This window comes from Python bivittatus, unplaced genomic scaffold (assembly GCF_059951505.1).
Source record: "Python bivittatus isolate LINGU-HERP-01145 unplaced genomic scaffold, Pbiv_v1 ctg000700_np1212, whole genome shotgun sequence".
NCBI classification, from domain to species: domain Eukaryota; kingdom Metazoa; phylum Chordata; class Lepidosauria; order Squamata; family Pythonidae; genus Python; species Python bivittatus.
Window position 1 is genome coordinate 19,711,866 of NW_028277098.1, and position 19,855 is coordinate 19,731,720.

Consider the following 19,855-nt stretch of genomic DNA (forward strand, 5'->3'; position numbering starts at 1 on the left):
CTAAGTACTCCACTCTTGGCTTACACTCTCCCGGTGTTATCACAGAAACACCTATAGATGGTATACCTCTCTATATGTCCAAAATATGTATTTTCCTCCTTTGGTTCTTCTGCTTATTAGATTTTACTATATAGGTGTATTTAATTTTGAAGAAAAGTCAAATAATTATAATTCTTGTAACATTCAAAAGTATAATTAATATTGATAGAATATCCACTTTTTTTCTTCTCTTTTATCTACATTTAATACACTAAGGCATTAAATAATAGAATATTAAGAATTTAAGTATATTATATAAATATCATATTGAAACAACATATTCCACTAAAATTGAGAAGATGGAGCAATAGTTGGTCTATATGGCTAGATTTAATATATTAAAGACTGAGCTGGTTCTATGTTAACATTTCATGGCTATACTTTTAGTTTCTACAAATGTCACTCATATATTCATTATTCTATACTTTTTCTGATTTTATTAGCACTGCTATAGTTTTGGTTGTACTTTATCATACTGTATCTTCTGACTGCTACACACACACACAAGTTTTTACTATATACCTGTTGCCCATATAAGCACTGTTTATAAATATGGTACCATTCAATGGATCATCCTCAGCTCTAGATAAACTGTCGAATAAGGTTCAATTTAAAAGTTGCTCAACTTCTCTTTAATTTTAGTACTAGCTTCCAATCCTATTCTGAGTCAAGCAGAACAATCCTTTTCTAAAAGGCTAGTTTGCCCAAATTATCCTTTACCATACCTAAAAAATCTAAAACCCTCCTCTTTAGATCACTATTGAATCCAGATTTTTAAAGTCTGCTTCATCTGTCTAATTCATCCTAGTGTGTATCTGTAAGAAAATTTTCATATATATGTGTTGGAATGAGTGAAATTGCATGCAAGGAGAAACATCTGTTATTTTGTTCCTGCATTACCATTTTCTAGTTTGATGCCAGTCAAAAATGTCTTTTAGTGAAACCATTAGTAACAATGCAAAAGGAAATATTTTATTAGAGCTTTAAAGGACGCATTTTCCACAGGTGCTATGTGAACCACTGGAAATGTTCTGTTGTTTAAAAAGACATATGCACCTAAAATTACCAGAATGCTGTATGGTATTTTATGTACTTTTACGTACTATTCAACAGTTCTGCTGACCATGCATCTTCTTCCCAGAGCTCGAACACACTTGAAAGACATGGAACTCAAAAACGCACCTGGAATAATTTAAAGATGCATTAAACACCCATACATTAATCAACAGAAAAGACTTCAATAAAAAAAAAAAAAAAGCCAAGCTAAGACTTGAATCCATACTTCTGTTGGTGAAATTCTGCTGAACAGGATGCTCCCACTGGAGGAAAGGAGGTAATGGTTTGCTGATTTATCCTCCCCCTTGCAAATCTGCTCCTGAAAATTGCGGGGGGGGGGGCTCTCCAAAAAGGGAAAGAAGTAGTCTAGGAGAAGTGGCTAAAATGGTCTCCTTCCTTTCTCTAGTACAAGTGTCCTCTGGATTACAAGGAAGGAGCCCTTCTGTTTGCTGAAGGCCAGTTCTGAATCCAATTCTAGAATTGTCTGGAACGGCTATTATGCATTACTATGTTACATACAGAATAGAACAAAATCATAAGCGAGATTGGCCGTACATGCTAGTAAAAGTTGAGCCGTAGATCATAACGAGTACATAACTATAGACAAGGACTTCATTTTTCTCCCTGGACCCCATGATATTGGAAGACAGTATTCTGTAATGTAATTTCAGTGTATACTTGAATCCAGGCCATCAGTTAGTATACAGTACAGCATTTAAACTCTACCGACGTAAGCAGAGCAGTTACACTTACTGAAGGCCCGGCCGCTAGAACTGGGATTTTAAAAGGCACATTTAAAGGTTAGAAACTTCTATGGGTGCCCTGTTAAATAAAAGGGGAATGGCTTACTATTTCAGCCTGTATTATTACTTTTTGGTCTACTTCAATGCTAGAAAATAAGGTTTTTCCAGAATAAAAAGATACACAAAAAGGATACAACAAGAAAGGATACACTTTTCATGACACAGTATTACTGCAGTATTTACGCAGGAATGTTTCTAAAGAAGAACAGCAGAATGTGGTTTAATCCTTTTATTCTCTGTTGCTTTTTCATTTAGACTGCCAATTTTGAAATAGTGGTCATTATTTAAAAATTTGTAACCAAATATAACCTAAAGGAATGGGCACAACACCTGAAATCCACAACAAATATTTTACACTATTTTATTGATACTATGTCAGCTGACATAGTTTTTGAAAATGGCAATACATCAGAGTTTTGTTAAGTCTCTCTCCCTCTCACTTTTTGTGCTGTTTTCTAAAGTGACAATCTCTGGCAGAAGCTACTCAACACACATCTAGAACATGTAACTATGATCCAATTTGAATGCTGCTTACACAGCTAAATTAAATATATTTGTTCAAAATGTATTCAGTGAAATTACACAGCAGGAAGCCACTCATTTCAGAACATTTGTTAACTACCCTGTACTTGCTTAGCATGAACACAGAAATAAAATTAGAAAAAAAAGAGCCATTTTCATAATATACATTTCCCTTGATTCTACAGTAAATGTAGACCTTCTGAATTCACTACAGACACTATCAGCATAGCACCACACGCAGGGACCATAAAGAAATCCATTCATTAATGTTACCTATAAGGATTTTTTTAGTACTGAAATCTGCTGGAATAGGATGGGAAGTATGAACAGAGACAAGAATTCTCCTTGATTTAATACTCAGCCTTGGAAAAGAAGAGAGGTTTGGAGCTAAGAAAGAGAACAGAGAGTTGCCTCTGATATTGTGGGGAACCTTGGAAGTTTTAAGAACACCTCTAAACAGACCATCAGGATATATTCTTTCCTATTGAAGGTGAGGTTGGCAGCAAGCACCAATCTCAACAGCTGCAAAAAAATAGTTAAATATAAATGGAAGATTACTTAAATCTCTTGAGACTTGATGATCTCATGAGAATGGAACACACACACGTATATACACACCATACAAGAGACAATTAATGGAAGGTGTGTGTGATGTGGTGCTTATGGGCACTGTCCTAATTTATGAATTATTTGTAAATAGCTTGAGTCCTCAAGCTTGGCTTTTTTCCTGCAGTGTTGGATTAGCATGTGTCTTTTTGAAATGGAACTAAAGGACAAAATACTCTGCTTTTTCTGCAGACTTATAGAGTTGATCAGGTTGTTGAAGCAGCTTACTTCATCACTGCTCAGCTGTTACCTAAATAGTTTGGCAGTAGGGAGGCTGGAGAATGCTGGTTTAATCCTTGTATTCTGAACTCTTCTCTTTAACTTGAAAAAGAGTTGAGCAGCAGCAAGTGGAACACAGAGTATTTTATTGTTAGTTTCCTATCTCACCTTCAGGTATGCTGAAAGTGGCATACAAAGCATTTCCCTCCTACAACTTTTGCTCACACCTACAATCAATTTGGGAATAAGAAAGAGTGACTGATCCAATGTCACACCTGTGAACTTCTATGGCTGAGGATGGACTTCAAAGGTGGGTCTCACTGGTGCCAGGTGAATACCTTAACCACTTGAAAGAACAAGTAGTATGTGAAAATTGATGATCGTGTGTGCTTACAAATGGGTTTATCAGGAAGAAAACTTTTAGATTTGGCCCCATGTACTTCTGACACACAGTGGACTTAAAGGAGTTTTCCACCCCAACCTAGTTGAAAAGAAAAATCTGAAACTCCTTTCTGAGCATCACTTTGGTATCCATAATAATAATCTATCCTAAAATTTTTAAACAAAAGTAAAAAAAAATTAAATTGTTGTTATCAGAATTCTTAATTAGCTAAGACATACTATACACACTTTAAATGTTACTAGCTATTTTAAGGATGACGACACTCTAGTCAAGCTAATTGGAAAAAAACTCTTGAACAATTAGACAGATCTGACATCACTACTTGGTATCTGTGAAACCCCAGCATTAAATAAAGATATTAAAACAGAAATGGCTGAAATTTTAGGGAAGAATACTAAAAACATGAAAGATTTCAGGTGAGTGTTGGAATCTCATGAGATTTTGATCATTTTTAAAATGGTTATTCTTTACATTTAGGTATCCACATCGTAATACAAAATCATGTGACAGTATCCAGTGCCTGAAAAAACTGCTGTCCCTGAGGTTCAATAAATCTTAAATTTAAGAATCAAGAATGACAAGTGTTCTAATCCAAGAGGATTGATAAGCTAAACAGACAGCCCCCCACTTGCTGATTTGCATCTGGATGGTCTGATGCATTTTAATGTTGCATTCGATGTGGCTAGCTGTGCCATTTGATGTGATTGGATATCTACAGATTATATCTTCAGTAACTAAGATCTCAGGATTGTTGCATATGTAAACAATATAAATGGTAAAACACCAAACCATTTAAGCTTTTAAACAATTAAAAAGAAGTTAAAGGTCTTTGCCTAGTGATGAAAAGCCAGATTAACCTTTCTGTGACAAAATTCCAAAGTAATTCCTCTAGCACATAACTGAACGCAGAGCTAGATATTTCACAGTTCAGGAAAACTAGTCAAAATGACGCATTACAAATGGATCCATTCAAGGCTGATTTTCATTTCTGAAATATTTCATTTTTTAAAAAAACAGTGTAAATGTTTTGAAACAAACGAACACCCAGTAGATAGAAAAAATGTGCTGATCCACCAGAAGTCAGTACTCTTTAAATAAAACTTAATATCTTGTCCTAAGTATCACTTTGGATAAATTGTGTCTAGATGTACCATTTCACACTCTACAGCAGGCATATGCAAAACTCACTTCCTAGGACAGAATACTCCAATATTCACAAGAACATTTCATTTATCTTCCAATGTACCAATCCAACATTCATGTATTTTCCCAGTGTAGACTCACTTCCCGTCCATCCCTGGAACAATGAGTTTTGTACACAGCTACTCAGCAGATAACATTCACAATGTTCCTTTGTATAAAAAAAGCTACTCATAAACATAGAAAATTAAATTTAGCAATGAAAAACAATCCAATCAGCTTTCTTCCTAAACTGTACTTTTCTCTGTGAAATTAAAAAAAAAAAAACAGAACAGGAATTAAACTTATAAGCTATTATTTACCAAATGAATCCCTGTGTTCCAAATACAGGCTTATCACAGATGACACATGCAATTTTTATGAAAATGTTTTCACAGACAAAATGGGTTGTGAGAATGTAACTTACTTTCAGGTTTTCTTCCCCTTATCTTTTCTCTTCTCCTCTTTGGAATCTGGTTTTGGTCTTGCTGATCGAGCAAATTGCTGGGAATTTATTAAGGAACAAAAACCTAATTGCAAGTCCTAGTAAAAACAATTAATAAGCACAGACAATAATTAATAAGCACAGAAAATGTTCAGATAATAAAGACAACCAAACTAAAATATGTTATAATGCTGACATCAAGCCCATGAAGTGTTAATTAAAAATAATCATTTCATTAACAAATAATCCAAATACATTCTGATTCTGCCACATTTTATTTTTAACTGTTGCATTATTCCTTTACCTCATTGTGAAGTAATGATGAAGGTAACAAAACAGTCACAAATGGTCCCAATAAGTTGAGTAATTAGGGAGCTGCTCATTCAATTAGAAAGCCTTCAATTTATTTCAGGACTAATTATTTGGGAGTTATAAAAAAGGAACATAGAATATGGATTTTTTTTCTCCCTTTCCTACGAGGTATACTGGAGATAACCAAATGTTCTTTAAACTCTTCACAGAACTATTACATGTCAATCACTGATCTGAAAACCTGGCAAACTAGAAATCCATACTAGACACAGAGATCTGTATTACAACTTAAAATTCTAGAGAAAAAAACTCATTCCCAATTGTTTTGAGGTAGAGTCTAAGTTTACACATTGCATTAAGCCATGGTTTTTCCTTAAACAAGAAATAACTGCCTGGATTTAAATGCTAAGTCATATATCATGGTTAGAAACCATAATGGCTATGTTCACACATTGTACCGAACCACAAAAATCAGATTTTGAATAGGCACAACAGGTAAGGCATGATGTTCACACTTGAAGTTCAAAGAGATACTTCCGCAGGATAATGAACTGATTAAAGCCCAATAGCACATTCAGAAAATAGTATTTGAATTGAAATTTGAGTCTTAGCTGAGGATAATTTAAGAAACTTACGCATGTTCAAATATTATACATCGCTAAAAGGAGGATTTTCAGGTCTCACAGTTAACCAAAACGAAACAGAACTTTTTAAATAAAGGATACAACCACCATTGGCTTATCAAATAAGACATATCCATTTGCTTCTTTCAAAGCTTTTGCAGCTGCTTTTTCATTAGGAAGGCCAATAAAAGCTTGTCCTTTCATGCGGCCTTCTTTCATTAAGCGTATATCAAACCTAGCATATGTCAAGAGAAAGCAATTTTTTACTTGAAAAAAGTAAACACAATGAACCATTCCTACAATTTAATAACTGTTTCAGATCATATGTCATTTATCCCACTATCTCTTAGAAAGCCCAACCCAGCAACTTTTTGTAAGAAGATAATATTCTATACAAAAATTGCTAGTTTAAACCAGGTTCTTACAAGGCTTGGAGATATTTTTGGAGTAAGGGAAACAGTTATTTGATGCTTCCTTAGCTTATTTTGATACATGGTAGTTAAAATGTATCTGCCAGCATTGCTTTTACGCTAGCACCCCCAATTTCCAGCATCTGTCTGTAACTAATTCCCATTAGAATTTTTAAAACCTATCTACTATATAAGCCCCATATTTTATGATCTATCAACGTTTATAAATTGTATATAGAATCTATATAGAATATTTTAAGAAAATAGATATAGATATCATCTTAAAAATACTATATTTGATCTGCCATATTTCTTTTACTCAAGATGCCCATATCTAAATGACTTGGGGTTTTTTTGCTTCTCTGTCACCACAACTTATTTTAATAACATTTGTCTCCAAACCTCTCTACTTTCTCACTTCCACGGTTTCTTTTCCCATCCATTATCCATTCTATATTCTTAAGCTGCTAGAGGGGAAGTAAAAAAAGTCTTCTGATGGAAATATACATAGTTCAGTTTGGTGGTTAAGGTGGTGGCCCAGAAACCAGGAGACTGTGAGTTCAAGGCCTCCCTTAAGGCATGAAAGCTGGCTGGGTGACTTTGGTTGAGTCATTTTCTCTCAGCCCAACCCACCTCACAGGGTTGTTGTTATGGAGAAAATAGGAGGCAGGAGTATTAGGCATGTTCACCACCTTGAGGTATATATAAAAAAGGCAGGATAAAAAAATCTAATAATAATATTATTATTTGACTTATCCAGGCACTTACATTATTCGTTCAGTTTCTGATGAAAAGTCAACATATCTTCCAAAAATAAATTTCAAATCCTGGGATTCAAATAAAAGCATATCAGGAAAAGTTAGTAACCATAATCAAAGAGCCAAAACATTCTGCTCCATTTCCAGTTACCTTTTCCTGAACTTGTTTAGATAAATTCTTCACATAAATTCGGCAGTTTGGATCTCCAGGTTCATAATTTTTGAAGACAGAAAGTGTTTCCATTTCTGGAACACACCAAAAAACAAAATCAGAATATTACTTGCAATTTGCATTTTAGGATAACTTCCTTGTTTAAATACTTAAAACTGATTATAAGACTATAATGATAGATCAAAATTAAAAAGTTAACATCACATGGGGAGTATACAATCAAATTCAGTATCCCCACTGCATGCTACAAAAATGTTTAAATTATAAAGTTACCTTTTTTTGAAATTCTGCCTTTTTCTAGCTCTCTTTTAGAAACAAATTCTGAAGGAATTTCATCCTCTTCATCCTCTGTATCCTCTTTATGATTAGAACTGGGAGCAGGGAAAATTTTTCCAAATCCTGCATTAGCTATTTCATCAGCTGCTGAGTAAGAGTCTATTTTTTTTTAAAAAAAAAGGTACAAAATGTTTCAATGGTATTTGATCCAGTCACAAAGAGCTGAATGAACAACTTAACAACAACATCAGCCTAAGGTAAATTTAAGATGCTTAAGCTCACTGAGTTCAACCAAATTCAAAATAATTAAAATTGTTCTGGATTGATGCCATCATCAACAGAAATAGAAACTGCTAGAAACAAAAATTCAGTCATAATGTCTGAAAATACTATGGTAATGACTGAACAAAGAATTTCAATTCAGACCATTTGCTGCCAGCTCTACATAAGTACAGGTAGTCCTCACTTACCAACCACAATTGGGACCAGCAACTCTGTTGCTAAGCAACACAGTTGTAAAGTGAAAAATTATGTGACTGCACCTGACTTACGATGGCAGCTCATCAGTTCCGGCTGTGGACGTTAAGCGAATCACCTGCAGGTAAGTGCCAAGTCATGTGACCACGACTTGTGACCTTCTGCCAGCTTCCCCATTGACTTTGCTTGTCAGAAGCTGGCTGTGAAGGTCACAAATGGTGATCACATGACCACAGGACCACACTGTGACCATCATAAATGCGCACCAGTTGCCAGGCACCTGAATTGCAGTCACAGGACTGTGGGGACACTGCAACAGCCGCAACGTTGAGAACTGGTCATAAGTCTCCTTATTCCGTGCCATTGTAACTTCAAATGGTCACTGAACAAATGGTCAGTACATGAGGACCACCTGTATGCTTAATGCTTACATCACATTTTAGAATGTTTAAAGCAATATCTTGCAAAACTTTAGCAATCACTATTGGTATTATTTTTTACTAAATACAGATGACGGTTAAAGAGAGTAGCTTATCTAAGCACAATTAGCTAGTTCATCAAAGAAAGATCACATAGATTAGCAATTTCCTGACTCATTCCTCACGTACTACTGCACATTATAAGGAATCTAAACTGTAAGTTCTCTATAAGCAGATACTAATTTCATACCATCATTGTGCTCCTTTTCTAGGCTTTTCTGAAGAATAGTAGGCGTATCTGCAGAAATGTTAAATTCAATCTTCTTGATACCTACAGTTTGTGGCTGCTCAAACACATCTGAAGGTGTCAGTGCTGGGTGCAAATTACTGTTTAAAACACAACATGAAGTTCATTTTAATTTTTTTTTCAAAATGATATTTCCCCACATTTCTCAACCATTTTACATTTCTTTGAAAGCACTTTGATCTTTTATACAATAGCAGACAATTAAGTAATCTAGTATCTTTCAACAGCCATTCCTTTCTTGAACTAGCTTTGTGCACTACAGATTATTTGGAACAATGTAACTTGAAAAAGTAGGCTATAATTATTTAGCATTAGTGCAGATCTTACTTCAAAAATCATCTTCAAGTTTTATTCATCGTGCATAATATTGAGACAACTTTGCTTATCAACATATTTTATCCCAGAACCATAAAACTGGAAGATGGCACTTAGGGCATGACATCCGATCCCCTGCTAAGGCAGGAATCCAAATTAAAGTGGCTGTCTAGATGCTGCTCGAAAATATGCAGTGATGGAGAGTGTCCTCTCCCTTGCTTCATCTCTGGAGTAATTGGTTCCATTGTTGAATTACTCTAACTTCAGAGCTCCTATCTGAAAGGCAGACTATAAATCCATCCAACAGACCAACAAAGTGGAAACCATTTTCCTTTAATTTAAATCTGTTATGCCATGTCCTGAACTCTAGGGCAAATCTGGATCTTCTTCAATGTGATATCCCTCCAGATATTTGAAGGGTGTTATCATACCCCATCCCCACAATATCTTCTCAAGGCAGAAAATGTCCAATTTCTTCAATCTCTTTTCATAGGAATTACAGGTTGTCCTTGTTTAGTGACTGTGTCGTTTAGCAACTGTTGTTATGACACTAATGAAAAAGTAACTTTACAACCAATCCTCGCATTTATGACCTTCACAGGTCTGTAAAGCAAAGGAAAGCTGAAGTAAGTTCTTAAGCAGTCAGTTTCACTTAACAATCTCTTTGCTTAACGACTGAGTTGCTGGTCCCAATTGTGGTCGCTAAATGAGGACTTCCTGTAGTTTTAGTTCCTGATCACTGCCCTTCTCTGAAACTTTATCAGTTTATTTAAATCCTTAAGTGTATTTCCCAGAACTGGATACACTACTTGAGGTGGGATCTGATAATGACACAATGAAGTGGAACTATTACTTTCCATGATTTTAAAATTATACTTCTGTAGATCCAAGCCAAAACTGCATTTGCCATTTTTGCAGTTACATGATCTGCTGACTCAGACTCAATTTGTAATCAATAATTTTTCAAAGATCTTTTTCACAAGAAACAGGATTTGGATTTCCCAAGTGAAGAATTTTGCAATTGCCTCTGTCAAATGTCATTATGTTGTTTTTAGCAAGTACTCAGAAGTAAGGCTACATCAACAGTTTGCACCTAGGGAAATTGGCTAACAAGATGCATGAAGATCTGATTCAGAAAGCATCACTGTAGGGAACAGTATAGGATTTCCCCCGTTATTTCATAAGATTTCTTTAGAAAGTACAGATGACTTTGACCTGCCATAGACAGATATTTGTTATTATAATCAGGCTTTCCAAAACCTATAAATGAAGTTGCTCCTTAGAAGAGATGGAGCTGCCATCTCTACACACTCCTATAGTAAAGCTTTTCCAGTTGAATATTTGCCCACTCAGCCAATCAGGAGGCTGAAATAAATTCTTCTATACCTATAGTGCTTGGAGCTGGTGGTCATGGAAAATAAACCAGGGAGAAACAGGTGGACTAGGCAACTAATTTAAATTGGTCACAGTTCCCCTGTGCATCTACAGGCCAGACAGAAGTTTAACTGGAAGAGAAGTAAAATCTCAATTCATTGTTTTTCAGGAGCTATTCCAGTTAAAGTATGCCTGTTCTGACAAAAGCCAAGAGTATGCTAAGTTCATCTCCAAATGTTTTCTACAAAACTGTAAGCTATAGCCTCATGTTGAAGTTTATTCACACTATAAATTATTGCCATTATTAAAAAAAATTATATTCAATATTTGTTTAAAAGCCAGCTTAAGGTGATATTTTCAATTTCCACTGAGTCAAAACCTAGGAAATTGAAAATAATGTACATTCCTTATGATCCACATCACATAAACTGTATGCTATGATGGATTTCAACTTCATGATGCACATACCCACAGTTTGCCTTAGACTTTGAGGCCAATTATGGGCTGCAGAATAATGTGTCCAGGCAGACATTCGACAAAAGAAAGCAGCTTTCTTAATCACTTGATGTAGGTGTCCTAGAAGAAAATATCCCATAGAAATACAAGGCACAGTATGTCCCCCAAACACTAACTATAATATGGGCAGGCAGAAGCGGCTTAGTGTGCTGTGTGAAGGTCATCAAGTCATATATTCTTTCATTCAAGACATCCACAAGGGTACAACCAGGTTTACAATTAATTGGCAATATTACGCATCAACTATTGTGTCAATACCTGTGCGGAGCAACTAGGGAAACATTTAATAAGTCCTTTATCTTTCTTCTTTTTCTTGCATGACGCTGCTTTGTTGGTATCTGTCGTTTTGGCTGAAGTGTTGCCAATTCCATCAGTTTTGTAAATCTGAATATTGAACACATAGTAACTTTTATATCTGTATAGAAAAAGGAATTTTTCTAATGTCTTCTTAGATATTAACATTCTTGAGGAGGAAGAGTGAGGGGCTGATTCTTGTAAAATGTTAATGTTTTTCTAAAAGAACCATCTACTGTAATAGACAACTTGCACAGAAACTAAAATGGTTATTTATAGCTTTAATTCAGGTTTGTGTCTCCCATGCTGGAAGCCCAAGATAGCAGAAAATCTACCAAAATTATTCTGATAAAACTTAAGTATGGGACATATCCTTTTTCACCTGCAATCTCTTCTGTGAATTATACAATGATTCAATTCAGTGCAGAGTCCAAAAGAAATAAAATACCTCAGTAGTTATGAAGTCTGGATAATTAACTAAGCCTTCCCAATTATAACATATCTATCAATCTCTCTACAGTTGGTATCTAAATAGCAGGTCAGGGTTTCTATATTGTCATGCCCTGGAAGGGATGCCAAGAATGCCTAAATTATATTACTTAAGTTCACCAGAGCGGAAGGCCAACACTGAACCTCTTGAAACAAGCTGATTTCACTGCAATTACTTCTGTCTGGACGTATGCTGCTGACATTTCCACTAAATAGTATAATCTCAAGATTTTACTATCTTTAGGCTAACAGAAACTAGAACAGAACACCCAAAAGCTAGTGCTTTGCTGCAGTCTTATTACCCACCTTTCTTTTTCTTCTTCATCGGCACTTTCATATTCAGACTCATCTTTATTTGAGTCTTGGCTGTCATCATCTTCAGGCAACGGAGGCTCCTCAGGAGGCAAAGGAGGAATGGGAGGTGGCAAAGGAATATACTCTTCATACTAAACAAGGAATGACACATAGGATTTCTCATTATTTAAATAATCTGTCAGGTAATAGTTTAAATGCAAGAATTCTTACACACACACATATATACATAAACATACATGCTCATACCATATCTATGATCTCTTGATTCATATTCCCTATCACACACTATCTCACATGCAATCATAAAGACAAAGACCAAAGTTTCTGCATCACATTTGCAATATATTCCTAAAGTGGAGGTCAACAGTAAGCAAGAGTGAAGACTGAAGGAGGACTAGGCAAAAAATTCTTCTATGGACCCAGTGTTCTTTTCTACTATTTGACTGCAATGAGAAGTTGGAATAGGAAATACAAAGTGCAATTTCATATTCTTGAAGTCTCATTTATTTTGGATTATTCATGTTAACAATATATAACTTAATATTTGAAGGCTATCAAAATTGCTCCAGTTGTCCATGAGATGCTCCACAGTGGGCTGAGTATGCCACATACTGCTCCACCATGGGGAAAAGCAACAAAAATAAAGACTAAAAAAGGGGAAGAAACCTCAGCAGTGTGCTGCAAATTTGACCTAAGCTGGAACATAGCTGGGGGAGATGCTTTTTCCCATTTTAGGGACTGTTGCAAATCTTTTACCACTATCTACTGAAATAGGTTTTCATAATATTCTCTTTTTTAGGAAAAAGTTAAAATCACCATTATCCTCATACAACTGCTTACATGAAAGCAAGCAGTATGCTGGTTTCTGACCTCAGGAAGAAAATGTAAATTAAAATTATACTGTATATGCACAATTGCTTTTGTTCACAGTATTCTAAACAGTAAAGTTTCTTACCATGGGTGGCCGAGCAGTAATTGGTCCAAAAGGAGGTGGAAGATTCATTTTGTTCATAAGATGCAAAACCTGAAACAGAATAGTAGCATAATATTCAAATAGCATTTCTTAAAAATATTCCAAGAGCTTCACATAATTATGCCAATAATCTTTAGAACAATGCCTTGCCATAATATTTCAAGCATTCCACATTCAGTAATATACATGACAAATTTGTACAACTGTTTCACATTCCATACAGCTAAGTAGAAATTTGCATTTGAGGAGCAAGTTCTGGAATCAGGGAAAAATCGTAGGGGAAGATTCTACATGTGAAATTAAGTTATCCCAATCTGGTAAAACTCATTTAAGCACCTTTCAAAGACAGATTTATAGAAGCATATTTTAAAGCACAATGATGTGTTGATACGATACGATACGATACGATGCAATGCAACAATGCAGGGAGAAGAGAGTAAGTTCCAATTATCATCATTCCAAAAAGAATGGTGCAAAATGAAGCAAAGGAATGGTTTGAGCAGACAGGAAAATCTGCTTAGGATGCTTCCAAACTTCTAAAAATAAGGATGAGAAATTGGCAATTTTAAAATAGTCAAAAGAGGAATTTTAAAGATATATAATAATAATTGTCTAAAGGACAGATTTTATAACAAAGATCTTGGAAAACAAGACATTATTGCTCAAAGTTTACTTATATTGATGCCTGAAAGTTGATAAACCATTACTTCCATATTAAAACGCAACCATACTAAAAGGCAATATGAACTTTAATGCCTTTGCAGATTATGTGTGAAAAGGGTTGCTTCTTACTGAATTCTAATCTTTTTTGTAATGCCTAAAAAGGGGTCTTTCCTTCCCTGTGCAGTTATTTCTTTTCTTGGCTTCATAATCATGCTTAGATTTTTAGGGAGAGGGGACTTTCCAGGATTGGATTCAGTTGGCCTTGGTAACCTTAGGTTGACAAGAGAGAGAAGCTGGGTGCTACAGAACACTTTTTGTCTATATTTATGGGGAGGAGGAAGGGAGACTACTCTTCCTTTTTGGAAGGGCTCATTTTAAATTCAGGGTCATCTTCCTTTTGAATAAATGTGGAAGTTACAAGTCTGTACTGAAAAAAAGAGGTGTTTCTCATTAATAAATTAGTAAACATCAATAAATAGAAACAGAGATAAAAGCTGCAGATCAGAAGCATCCTAAGAAAGGTTCCTTTAGGTTCAAAAAGGAATTCTAATAACCATATTATATTAATATTATATTAATGTGGACAACCATATTACAGCCAAGGGTCAAACCTTCCTTTTGGAGGACCAGGGACAGAAAAGGTTTAGAAGGAATACAGTGATCTCTATTTGTTCCTAAGGAAAATAAGTGTATCAATTCTATCAAATACTGAACATACACATTAACTTGGGTTTTTCTCACCAAGTGAATTTGTCCCTTAAAGTAATAATTCATCAGTGACTAACAGTTAAGCAGTTAATACCTGAAATAATATTTTTGCCACACACACCAATAAACATAGACAATACTGTTAAAGGCTGAATATTATATTCAAATGAAAGCAGCGCGCGTGCGTGCGTGCGCGCTCTCTCTCTCTCTCTGTCTCCATATATACACTTACCTGTACATAGAATTTAGGAACACTTGCCAAAGCATTTGCTATGTTGGCTAAGATTGTACTAGAAGGTGGGGGATACAAATATTTGAGGCAAGAATTTATAGGGAACGTTAACCTGTAGGAGAAAACAATCAGATTTTTAAATTAATAAGAATGAATATAAATAAATAAATAAATAAATAAATAGCTAGCTAGCTAGCTAGCATGATTAAGCATTCAGGGTTTAAAGATATAAAGACACTGTGAGAAAGTTAAGCCTGGCCTTTGGATTTATAAATCTTTAGATTTATATATTTATCTGCTTCATTAATGCTGTATCTCTCTGTTTTATCTATTTTCTATCTAAGCCTGATAAAATCCATAGCCAATAGCCTACTGTCATACTTAAAAAAACATGTCAGTTGTAGTGTTAGTCTTGGGAACACTGTGTTTGTCTTTCTTGAACAGTAACCACTTATGCCATATGGAAGCTACTTCTGAAACAAAGGGCAATTTCAGAAGCTAAAACATGGTCACGTACTGTTCAAAGTAAAAATATTTCATTTGGCACATGCAAGTGCTGATGTACATACACAGTAGCAATTCAGACCTTGTCCCATGTAAAATGGCAATACCAAGCAGGAAAGGTATTGGAAAAATACAAGAATCTTCATATTTCATCACATCTTTGCAGAAATAAATCTGGGGGCATTAGAAAACCAAAGCAACTGATGGAAGTCAAAGGGATACAGTGATCTTTTCAGGAAGCAAGTATTCTGTTGCTTTCCAGGTTTTATATCTAATAAAGGTTTATCCAAAGAAGGAAAAAAAACCCCATCCCTTGCAAATATTAAGGTAGGGTAATTCTGGAAAACATTACAGTTCTAAGGGTAGAAGGGAAAGTGGTCCATCTGAGAAGCTAATAATAAGCATAATTTACTGATTTCAAGTGTGTTTACCTGCATGCAAGTTATTTGAGAGTATGTAATCTTAACATTCGATCAGAACCAGGTACTAACCCATGGCTTGGAGCAATTCCACTTTCAATTCTGAGACAGCTTAGATCTTTTTGGGTCTTCTCTTCTTTGACAGGTTCTTCAAGACTAAATAATAACAGCAATAAACAACTAATACATTAAAACATTATGTGGTAGGCTGAAGTTACTCAACAATGCATTAATTCAACAAGCAAGGTTTCTAAATTGTTCACTCATGTTATTCCAGTCTGCCTGAATTAAAATTTTTCTGGAAAGAAACACATCAGACAGAAGACAATGTTGGAATAATACATATACAGCAATAATAGATTATGCTATTTCTACAGCAATAATAGATTATGCTATTTCTATGAAATTATTAGTTGATGTTGGCTCACAGATATGAGTCACCATTTAAATTTGTTATGCTCAAATATTTAAATTTATCAGTAAGTTGTCTTTAAATGTTGACAGGCATCGTCAAGACTGTAAGACCTGCGATAAAAACACTAACTGAAAAAGAATAATCTTACCTGTGCTACTATTTATATTATTAATTCTCTTAGTAATGCACAAACAATTTGGATAAACAATATAGATCCTTCTGTATTTATCACAAAAAGTGCATGTCTGTGTGTGTGTGTGTGTGTGCACGTGCATGTATATGTATATGTATGTGTAGTATTTAGTTCTCAAGATGTTATAAATCTACTGAATTTGAAATGTCCACATACCTTTTGTCCTTTTCAGAAGGCTGGCTAACTGCATGACCACTATCTTGGTCCTTTGCATATTCAACTACAAGAGTGTGGCCTAGAAGATTCAGCTGATGTAATTTTGATAAAGCCTTCAATAGAATACAACAATAGCCCAAATGAACATCTAAATATTATGTCAAAACAAGGATCAATAGTTTTTCAAGCTTTTCATTTTTTCCCTCTTCTAATTTGCCTAGAATGGCACACAGTAGAGAAAAACACTGTAGGGAAAAGAATGGTACTCCTCCATTTTTCCCCAAAGAATCCCAATTTTCTGTGAAATATGTTGAAACTGACACAAATAAATGGCATTCGTCATTCTTTATTCCATAGAACAGATGGACAGAACAGACACTTCACTTTTGATGTATGACTTAACATATTCTTATAAATAATGAAACAAATGAAATTGGCACGGACATAATTATTGGTACCCCTAAAACTAATATTTTATAGCACACCCTTTTGAGGCAGTAACTACAATCTTGAATAAAGATTGGTAGATGCCATTTACTTGTGCCAGTTTCAACTTATTCCATGGCAAATTGGGATTCTTTGAGAAAAAGTGGAAGGGCGCTAATGCTTTTGGCCACATCTGAATAAAGCTAGAAGAAAAATAATAATACACCACCGTAGTGCTACTGCACGCTCTTAAATCAGAAAAATATGGAATACAGGTAGTCCTTGGGTTACAACAGCAATTGGGACTGGGATTGCTGACATTAAGCAAAGTAGTTGTAAAGCGTGACATCACGTGACCACAAGGCTTAGCAATGGCAATCCTGACAGTCCCTGTTGCTGTCGTGACCCCAGGATGTGGGGTTAATTGGGAAGAGGTGGGAGTACCAGGTAAGGAGCATGGGGAGGTGCCATGGGCAAGTGCTAGGGAGCACAGGTGGGTTGGTAGGGGGCCATGGAAGGGCTGATGAAGGCCGGGGGAGGGCAGGTAGGTGCTGCGGGTGGGCTCCACAGGAGGAAAAGTGGCAGGAACAACTTACTGAGGTGAACTTGCAAACTTCCTTTCTGGTTTCCCCACTGATTTTGCTTGTGGGAAGCTGGCAGGGAAGGTCGCAAATTGCGATCATGTGATGCAACTCATTGTGATGTTGTAATCGCGAGCCATGCACCCGAGTGCCTAGATTGCGATCATGCGACCGCAGGGATGCTGTGACAATCAGAACTTCAAGGACTGGTCATAAGTCCATTTTTTTCAGCCCATGACAATTTTGAATGGTCACTGAACAAACGGATGTAAGCTGAGGACTACCTGTATAGTATAATGTTATAACAAGTAATCTATAGCATTTCTAATATCCTATGGCTGGCCATGGTGGCTGGGGCTGCTAGCATCTAAAATTCAGTAACATCTGGAAGGCATATCACACATCTGCCTCCATTTACAAAGTAGTTCACAAATCAAGCAATCATTTTTCCATATTAGTTTTTATGTATAAGCATCACTCCAGAACTTTTCTGCTTTTAGCAGCACTTGATTATGTAAAATACTTGCTACTTTATAAAACAATCCTATGTGTGGTTGAGCTGAAGTGTCACAGCACCCAGTGGTTATTGTTTCAAATAAGTATACAAATGATTTAGGTCTAATTTAATTTACTGTTTTTACATTACAGGAATGACAACTGGTACCCCACAAATATTACTAACAACTTTCATAAACCCTTGCCCAGATTTCCTGGGGCTTATGGAAGTTGGAGTCCAAAATATAGGAAACGCACCAGGTCACCTGACCCTGCTCTATTGAAATACATAGTGATATACAAGTATGAAAAAGAAAACCAAAGGGGAGAAAATAGTTTAAAAGTCCAATACACACCTGAGCAGCTGCATTTTCATTGGGAAAAGTTGCAAAAGCTGTATGTTTCTGAAAAATAAACCAGGCATAGGTTTGCTTCTGTACAAAGAGAAAACATATCCTCTGCACGACAACATGTCTGAGTAGCAATCAAAGTGCAGTTCATCTATTCTTTCCTCAATTCCTCTAATCCTGATTGAATTCATCATCCTTCTCTGAATATATTTATATTTGTAACCCTCTAGAATCCCAACTTCACTCTGACAGCTACGGCTGCATACCTACACCTGAACACCTGGATGGTTCCCCCCCCCCCTTGCTCTCTCTCGACCTAATTTGTTGCTTTTGTCTCTCTTGATTACTTGTTAGCTTCAAGCCAACTTGTATCTCTGGCACTAATAGGCGGCATTTATTTAACAAATTCATACAGCCGCGCATTTCACACACACGTGACGCTGGATGGCGTACAATAAAACCACCAGTTAAAACAAATATATTTGCTTCAGGCAGAAGGGTGAGAAGAGCCCAAAGGCAGATCCAACCCAGGAGATGCCACCCTGTGAATTACACTTTCCGCTTATTGCAAACTAGAGAACGCCTCTGAGATATAAACACCCCTGCGTGCACCAGGATGGTTCTTCCCTACCAGCCTGCCGTAGTCCGACAGGACCCGCACTGACGAGGCCCCGAAATGCCTCAGCAGCTCTTCCTTCTCAGAGGGCGTCAATACGGAGGGCAAATGCCGCACCAACAGGATCCGATTGCTTTTTCCTGGTCGCAGCTTCCGACCATCTGCATCCAAACTGGGCATCGCCATGTTGTCCCTCCTAAGGAGGAGAGATTGAGGTTGCGCATGCGCCTCTCTCTGAAAGCCCCGCAGAGGAAATCTCGTAGACCGAAACGCTTAAACGTAAAGGACCTACGAATCTCGCGAGAACTGGAATACCCTTTGGGAATGGGCTTTCCGCCTTAAAGAGTTGCAGTCTCTTATGAAAGTGAGAGGGAATTGGAGCTGTCCGGAAAGTTCGGGTGTGGAGTGGGGTAGAAGGGAATGTCTCGCTGAGAGTTGCTTTTTTTAATAGCGACATCGGTACAAAGATGCTGTTCTCTTTGTAGGTAGCCTCCTCAAATTGAATTCTATTCTCCTATCTCGAGATACTCATGAAAAATCTCCCCGCCGCAAAAAAAAAAAAAGTTCATGGAACACGTGGTTCTTCCCAAAAAGTTATGGGGATCGGTTTCAGTTCCGTTGCAAGGGCTAATGCTATCTGTTGATCTGATTTGTAAGCGTCGTATCCATAAGAAACGCAGCAAGGCCTTTTGATTGAACGTGCCCGATCGCGTCTCTTTCTTGGGAGCGGAGACCAGACCTGCTGTGCCTTGAGGAGGAGGAGGACCGTTTCACGTTGCTGCTTAATTCCGTGAA

The 19,855-nt window shown here is 36.3% G+C and overlaps 2 protein-coding genes across 5 annotated transcripts in view; both read right to left on the reverse strand.

The window, feature by feature from the left end:
* Positions 1-1,371, reverse strand: part of LOC103058130 (pancreatic alpha-amylase-like) — a 33,037-nt gene extending 31,666 nt beyond the window's left edge. The window contains exons 1-2 of one of the 2 annotated variants that reach the window (XM_007424766.4): positions 1,322-1,371; positions 1,143-1,221 (exon numbers count right to left, since the gene is read on the reverse strand). The gene's annotated coding sequence lies outside the window, so the exon portion shown is untranslated. Of the gene's footprint in view, positions 1-1,142; positions 1,263-1,321 lie in introns of those variants that run through there. The other variant, XM_025164484.2, reaches the window with a different exon arrangement.
* RNPC3 (RNA binding region (RNP1, RRM) containing 3) lies at positions 990-19,281 on the reverse strand. Of its 3 annotated transcripts, XR_015798343.1 has the most exons (16): positions 19,076-19,281; positions 18,451-18,498; positions 16,593-16,705; positions 15,901-15,984; positions 14,906-15,017; positions 13,285-13,353; positions 12,321-12,460; positions 11,490-11,615; positions 8,970-9,106; positions 7,821-7,982; positions 7,527-7,621; positions 7,386-7,444; positions 6,310-6,442; positions 5,255-5,331; positions 1,322-2,093; positions 990-1,221 (listed from the first exon to the last, which is right to left on the reverse strand). XR_015798343.1 is itself a non-coding variant. In XM_007424770.4 (15 exons), exons 1-14 carry the CDS (start codon positions 19,244-19,246, stop codon positions 5,257-5,259), a joined length of 1,524 nt encoding a protein of 507 aa, XP_007424832.2. In that variant the 5' UTR covers positions 19,247-19,281; the 3' UTR covers positions 990-1,221; positions 5,255-5,256. The 3 variants fall into 3 exon arrangements, 2 of the variants coding, with proteins under 2 accessions (XP_007424832.2, XP_007424833.2); XM_007424770.4 differs by lacking the exon at positions 1,322-2,093; XM_007424771.3 differs by having other exon boundaries at positions 990-2,093.
* Between the last annotated feature and the right edge of the window lie 574 nt (positions 19,282-19,855).